This window comes from Mesitornis unicolor, unplaced genomic scaffold, assembly GCF_000695765.1.
Source record: "Mesitornis unicolor isolate BGI_N332 unplaced genomic scaffold, ASM69576v1 scaffold41624, whole genome shotgun sequence".
NCBI lineage: Eukaryota > Metazoa > Chordata > Aves > Mesitornithiformes > Mesitornithidae > Mesitornis > Mesitornis unicolor.
In genome coordinates, this window is record NW_010178792.1 from 28,824 (window position 1) to 36,431 (window position 7,608).

At 36.1% G+C, this 7,608-nt stretch overlaps 1 protein-coding gene across 1 annotated transcript in view; it reads left to right on the forward strand.

Moving 5' to 3' along the window:
- Positions 1–5,757, forward strand: part of PIK3CA (phosphatidylinositol-4,5-bisphosphate 3-kinase, catalytic subunit alpha) — a gene marked incomplete at its 3' end in the record, with an annotated part of 17,464 nt that extends 11,707 nt beyond the window's left edge. The window contains exons 9-16 of the mRNA XM_010182570.1: positions 979–1,103; positions 1,485–1,566; positions 1,971–2,135; positions 2,692–2,795; positions 3,974–4,145; positions 4,481–4,587; positions 5,033–5,154; positions 5,679–5,757. Coding sequence (XP_010180872.1) covers positions 979–1,103; positions 1,485–1,566; positions 1,971–2,135; positions 2,692–2,795; positions 3,974–4,145; positions 4,481–4,587; positions 5,033–5,154; positions 5,679–5,757 — 956 coding nt within the window. The remainder of the gene's footprint in view (positions 1–978; positions 1,104–1,484; positions 1,567–1,970; positions 2,136–2,691; positions 2,796–3,973; positions 4,146–4,480; positions 4,588–5,032; positions 5,155–5,678) is intronic.
- Positions 5,758–7,608: the final 1,851 nt, after the last annotated feature.

A 7,608-nucleotide genomic window follows, 5' to 3' on the forward strand; every position in this document is an offset into this window, starting at 1 on the left:
AACAGAAGGTCAGATACTGTGGTGCTGCAGTTTAATTTGATCTTGGAAAAGAGTTGATCTTACTCTTTTCTGGTAGTAGGTATTGTACAGCTGTGTAAATGTGAGTTCACTGTAAAAACCCGTTCAACTTTTTTGGTTTTGAGACACTTTAGCAATAGCTTCATCTTAAGTCTCAAACTTAATACGATTGTATTTTATAGTAAAGGCAATAATAAAAGCTCTTTAAGATTTCTCTTTTTTGCAGTGCAATTGATTCTGTAGGTGAAACCTCAGAAACTGTGTAATTTCGTATTGCTTTGGGAAGAACACATTAAATGAACTAAGACTTGGGAAGTATAGGAGAAAAATTGAACTTGGCACGAGCTGTGAGAAATCAAGTAGTAGTAGTTTCAATACCTCTGCCATTGGTCTAAGCTGGTTCTAATAAATGAAGTCGTAGGTAAAATTAATATCAATGCGTACCAGTTCTATTTTCTGTGTTTTTTGGGGAATATCTTATACTAGTTCTGGTTAATGTATTCCAGTCTTTGTCTTACTCAGGCTTTCCTACAGTGTTCTACCTTTTATTTACCTGGCTTCATCCCCCATATTCTGTGTTTTTAGTTCTGATTCTTTCACTCCTTTCAGCAGCTCTCAGCAATCTCAAACCTGTAGACAGAAATGACCAGTTTCATTTTGTGCTGCATTATGTTCTTCATCAGATGTCCACTGCTGCTATTTCTCCATACAGTTGATATAGTTGAAATGTACTTCTTGTCCCAATAGTGAGTAAAAGCAGTTGTAAAAATCAAAGGCATAGTCTTTAATCTCTCTCTATTTTTAAATTGTAAGTCCTCAGTTGTAAGAAAAGGAAACAACAAGATAGTATTGCATGACATAGACTCTAAGTGTTGCTATGCTGTTAAAATAGTTTCATGTATGTTGTATGACAACAGCAGGAAATGTGTGGAGGGTTAATGGACTGCTTTCTCTCTGCAGAGTAACAGAATAGCTAGAGATAATGAATTAAGAGAAAGTGACAAGGAACAACTGCGAGCCATATGTACACGAGATCCTTTGTCTGAAATCACTGAGCAAGAGAAGGACTTCCTCTGGAGTCACAGGTATTTAAAAACAAAAACCGAATCAAAGAAAAACCCTTGTCTCAGTAAAAGTTCACCCCATTTACTCCAGATTTATCATGATTGTCTTGGCTTTTGCTCCCTTTTCTGTATTCTGTAGTGTTGGGATTAGTGTTTTAGAAAAGGCATTCTGCATTGTATGTCTTGGTTCATAAGCCCATGAAGAAAAGTCAGTTGTTGAATTAGTTGACATTTTCCCTATTACTGCAGTTTTACTTTCATACGTGGATCTTGACACCACATTATGGTATCGACTGGATTCTGCTGACGAAGAAAAAGGTGCAAGACTGAGGAGAAGTAGTATATGATTATCAAAGGAAAAATGATGTTTTGTACATACAACTTTTTTTTTCTCTTTTGCAGACACTATTGTGTAAATATTCCAGAAATTCTGCCCAAATTACTTCTGTCTGTTAAATGGAATTCTAGAGATGAAGTGGCTCAGGTAACATATGGCACTGAATTAGTTTTTAAGTGTTGGAGATCCTTTAAAATATGCTATTTTAAAGAGAACTTCCGGAAGTCAAAAACACGTTCTGTGTGCATGATATGCTGGATGAAATCTTACATGATTCAGATTGACACTATAAATGACTGATCAGTCTGGTCCATAGTTGTTGATTTGTCAACTACACTTTAATGTGAGACTTTGTTTTCATTATTTTTATAGTGGATAAAATAACAGTCAGCTGGCAACTAATACCAAATTACTTCCTGAGAGGGGACTGGCAAGCAAGCAGCTTCTATTCAGATGCAGTTTGTGTCTGACAGTACCTTCCAATGGCTGTGTATTACAGTTTCTTCCTAATCAATGCAAATGTGTAATGTGCTTGGACTTCTTGTTCACAGATGTACTGTTTGGTAAAAGATTGGCCTTCAATCAAGCCAGAGCAAGCAATGGAGCTTTTGGACTGTAATTACCCAGATCCAATGGTGCGAGCTTTTGCAGTTCGGTGTCTAGAGAAGTCCTTGACAGATGACAAACTGTCTCAGTACTTAATCCAGCTAGTACAGGTATGTAACATATTTTGGTGTACTTGATGTCTTGTGTATATTTGATCCTATAAGGCTTAAAATACAACATAAGTTAAGATTATGTGAAAAAGAGGTCATCAGAAGTATCTATTTGGATTGCAGATTATTTAAGAGGAGGAGTTGAAAAGTAGTTTGTTATCTGTAGTGCAGTGATTTTGCTTGTCCATATTACATGCCAAAGTTTTGCAGAGATGCACAACTGTTCTGCCAGCTGGAAGAGGCAGCTATTTCAGCTGTCCTAACATATGGGAAAGTATGAGCAGAAGCATCATCTTAAAATTTTGAGCAAGTTGAGACTAAAATATGTGGTAACAGTAAAGGAAGCATCAGATGGTAAGTTCCTGAAATAAAGGCAGACAGTGCACTGTTAGCAGATATTGTTCAAATCCTAACACATGCAAGTATTAATACCAAGATCAGTCATTCTACAAAATTTAATGTAAAACATAGATTGCTTTTTATTTAACTGCCTTTAATCTGTATATTCTTCATAGAAATAATAACTGCAGCTGATTTTTTTTCTCTTCTTAATTAGGTTCTGAAATATGAACAGTATCTAGATAATCAACTTGTGAGATTTTTACTCAAGAAGGCACTGACCAATCAAAGGATAGGACACTTCTTCTTTTGGCATTTAAAGTAAGCTTAATATCATGTTAAGGGGTGGTGGGATCCCTATTAGCTGTAAACAGTTAGTTGTTCTAAAGGCTTGGCATACTAAATGTCCTTTTTTAGAAAAAAATGCCACTTATATAAAGTTTGTTTTGTATTGGTTAAGACTTTCAATACATAGAATTTGGTAATAGAAGACATCCCTTGCAGTTTCAAAACCTAGTTAATAATAGATACTTGGTCTTGTACTTCTTTTTATGTAATGTTGATTATTCTAAAAATCTGAGTCTTAAGATTTCTGGAAGCCTCCCATATTTTTAGCTGTTTACAACTTTGACAGTTTTCTGCTGCTTGAGTTTTATTTTGTATGCAAGATCCCCCACCAGTCTTTTCCACAATATTTTACAAATACTTGAGGCCTAAAGAAAGCCACCAATTTGACTGAAGATAAGGCTCTAAAAAAATAACTGTTTATACATGCTTATTAAAGACTTTTCTAGAGCTTGATAATCAAAATATCTGTGTTCTTCCTTACTAAGTATAGCATGGGCTGGTGTTGAGAAGGCTGAGCATAAATCAGCCTACAGCATACTGAATTGTAGCTAGTTGTCACTTAAAAATGCTGTTCTCAGATAGTGTGATCAGGCACAGAGAAAGGTTCAATGAATCTTTACTGTGCTTTCAGTTTTCTACTCCCCTTGGTAATCATCAAGGATAATGGAATAAGTTGCCTGATTAATTTGTTTGAGGGGATGTTTTAGGACTGTGCAAAGACTGAGAATAAGTAAGAACAAGGAAACTAGAGGTGTCACAGCCTGGGATTGGCTAAATAAGACAAGGAGAAAAATGAAACAGGTTAGCTTTATTCTCAGCGAAGAAATCTGGAACTTGAATTGAAAGCTCGAGGCTTACTACAGAGTTTCTGGGAAACATGGGTTGTGAATATTGGCAAGGGGTAGAGAAGGACAGGATGGAGCAAGAAGGAATGGGGGAGAAGTGTGTCAGCTCTGTGCTGAATTAGTTGTAAAGAGTACTGAAGCCTGATCAGTCAAAATGAAATGAGTTGTTGGAGGTCAGTGCAAGTTTTTTACCTGAAAAAAAGATCTGTAAGCAGCTCTCAAGAAGGTGTTACAGGTATAGCTTCATTTTTGGCACCTCTAAGTGGTCTTATCTTTAAGCTATAACTGTTCTTCCTCTCTGTGTAGGTCTGAAATGCACAATAAAACTGTAAGTCAGAGGTTTGGTTTACTCCTGGAGTCCTATTGTCGAGCTTGTGGAATGTACCTAAAGCATCTGAGCAGGCAGGTGGAGGCTATGGAGAAGTTGATTAACCTCACTGATATTCTCAAGCAGGAAAAAAAAGATGAGACCCAGAAGGTATTATAAGCTGTCCATGTACCAAAATTGTTGCTGTTGAGTCAAGGAATTACTTAGAACTGTGTTTTATTTGATTAACTAGAAAAGTATTAATACTAACTTGAGCAGGTGGCGTGTTATCCTAGAAGTTATAATATTTTCTGTGTGCATTGCCATTGCCTACCTCTTAAGGCAATAGAACTAAAGGGTATCTATTTGTGTAAGATATGGCTAAACAGAATTGCTTATGTTGAAACTGTTCAAAACCTTGCTTTAAAACCAAAGCTAAAATCTGATCCTTACCTTCATTTACACATAATTAGTGTTCTAAAAACCTGAATGTGATTATTTATCAGGTACAAATGAAGTTTCTTGTCGAACAAATGAGACGGCCAGATTTCATGGATGCTTTACAAGGCTTTATCTCGCCTCTTAATCCTGCACATCAGCTGGGAAATCTTCGGTATTGTCTTCAGTTTTGAAATTTGTCTGGCTATTTAAGTAAATGCTTATAATGTTAACATGTTAAGGTTAAATGTTAACATACTAAATGTTAGTACCTACAATTTGTAGCGGAGTAATTTATAAAGAGTGAAAAAGTTTCAATCTAATGGTTTAACAAATTGGGAAACAACATGACAAGTTAGCTGTTCCTTTACGGTGACAGGAACTGCAGTACCAAAGGAAAATTTACAATATAGCCAGCTCTTCTATTGGGCTTAGCAAGTGATTAACATTGCATTTATTAAGTTTGAAGTTGAAAGTAAAAGTGGTTGGTTGTCAGTTACCCATTTAGTTTGATATTAGTACAGACAGCTTGGAGAAAGCAGGGAGAACTTAGTAGTATTACACAAACATGGTATGAGAATCAAATTGTGCCTATTTCATAGAAACCTTCTCTTTTATAGGCTTGAGGAGTGCAGGATAATGTCATCTGCAAAAAGGCCACTGTGGTTGAACTGGGAAAACCCAGATATTATGTCTGAATTATTATTTCAGAACAATGAGATAATCTTTAAAAATGGAGACGGTAAGGAAAACTAAGTGTAATCCAAAAGCTGCATATCTGTTTATTTTCCTAACCTACTGTTTAGTATTTTTTCTAAGCACATAAAATACATATATTGAAAAAAATAACTTTTAAAAAATCATCTAAGAAAAACATTTTTCTTTTCTAGAAAAATTAAGCATAAATAAGTATTTGTCTGTCATGTACAAATTTTGTACGTTCTAAGATGCTCAGTCTGTTGAGGAAGAACAAGATACTTTTTAATACTTCAGGTTTTTTACTTGAAAATGTCTTCAAGGTATTACAGATGCATAATCTGTAATTCCATTGTCATGTTTTTAGTTTCTGTCTTTAAACAGCTTTGAAAATCGCCACAACAAATTTATATTCATTGTCAATGCTTTTCTCTATTGAGAGATCAAAACCTACACTAAATGATGCAAGCCTCATTTCCTGTAGACATACACTTTTTGGGGGAAAAGTAAAATGAGAGGTAACAAAGTGTTCTAGTGTTACAAAATTTGCAATTTCTATGACTATTCCAGATTTGCGTCAGGACATGCTGACACTTCAGATAATTAGAATTATGGAAAACATCTGGCAAAATCAGGGTCTTGATCTTCGGTAAGCATTAGAGGTCATTCTCAAGCCATACTGTTCTTAATGGGTTTTGCATTGGTTTGTTGTCTGAGATTGCTTCTGTTTTCCCATGGGTAATAAATGAAATGCTATAAATAGGCATGTTTGTACATGTTAGAGTTATTTTTAATTTCTTTTTAATAACCTTCAGTTAGCTAAACTACTGAATTCTGTAAAGGTAAGATCATACTTGAAAAATAGTTAAGTCTCATCAAGTGGGTATGAGGGATCTACATACCAGGAACGGCTACAAGAGCTAACACACACTAGCCACACTCTGGTCTGCTAATGCTATCTGTAGGATTTGCTTTGAACAAGTTGCTAAACTTGCAGCCCTGTTGAGCAATGAGTCTTTGTAGTTGGTATCTTCATTTCAGTATACAAAGTAGGTATTACCCAGTCTGATATGCATGCAGCTTCTCCACCTCTTCTGCAGAATGCTGTTCACTATAAACTCTTCTGCTTCTGGAAGACTGATGCCAGACAGGTTATGCTTCAAAATATGCATTTGTTGTATGGAAGGTTTTTAAGTGGAGATGTAACGGAGCTGCCTCTGCACTGTCAAACCACATATGTTCTTTGCACCCCCAGTTCCTATTTCCTCATCATGTAGATGAAAGGACCTATTGGTCCACATCCTGTCTTACGCATCTGGGCAACTATTTTGTCTCTAGCACTGTAATGAGCAACAGAATTATGGCTTTGTCCAAGAATGGTTTCAGGAGTTACAGTTCACACTTTCCATGTCTTGAAAAGTAGCCAGCTATGGAAACCTGTAAAAATACATCCTCTCCCACCTCTTGCCACCGTTCCTCTTAAAGAGGCAGCATGGAGCTTTACAAGAGAAGTTGAATAGGAATGGTTCAACAGGCTGATTAAAAAAAAAAAAAAGTGTGGGGAAAAAAAAATAGTGAAACACATGCATGCAAGATGAGGCAGCTCATGGACTTTGAATCTTGAGCAAGCTACAGATTATGGTAGTGGACAAAAAAGAAAGTCTTTCGAGGATCTAGAAACTATCCCACTAAGGCCAGCAAACTCTGTCTCTATGGCACTGAAAGTTTAACAGTCCAAAGTTTATGCCACATCCTTAAGAAAATAGATGGATCTCGCTGTTTTTCTTTGACCTCCAAATCAGACTTTTATCTAAAAGTGCAAGTGTAGATAGATAGATAGATATAAATGTACTTTCAGTACCCGCAAGTAAAGTGCTGTTAATTCAGAGTGGAGAAGCCCACCTCTATGGCAACACCAGCAGTCACTGCCACTGGCTACACATTGCACTAGTGTTCATGGATTCTTCATGTTCATGGTCTAATACAAAGCCATGATACATTGTTTTTGCTGGGGTTTTTTTTGTTTGATTTAGTTTTTATTGTGGCATCACCAAAAAAACCCCCTTTGATACTCCAGTGTTCCTAGAAGACTGTTTTACTCTATAGGTGTGACACTTTCACTCCACAAAGGAAAGTTCAGGAAATAAAAGGTCTGCTTTAAAGCACATTACCCTCTCTCCTAAATCTTTTTAACAGAATGTTAAACATGGTAATGACCAGTTTCTTTGAGTCTTTCAATAAAAAAATAATTTTCTTGAATAAAATGTTTTGAGCATAACAGAAGAAATACAGACTTTGAGGGAGGGCAAAGAAAGAGACATGAAAGAAAAGGGAGGCAGAGGAATTAATTTCTGCTATTTGTAAAGAGAAAAATGGGCTACTGAGATTATCCTTTGATTTTCACTTAAAGGGTCTATGAATAAACATCTGTTTACAGTAAATAAACATCTGGATAAATTGTAGTGTTGCTAATTGTCGTGGTTTAGGGCTGGGCCGGCCA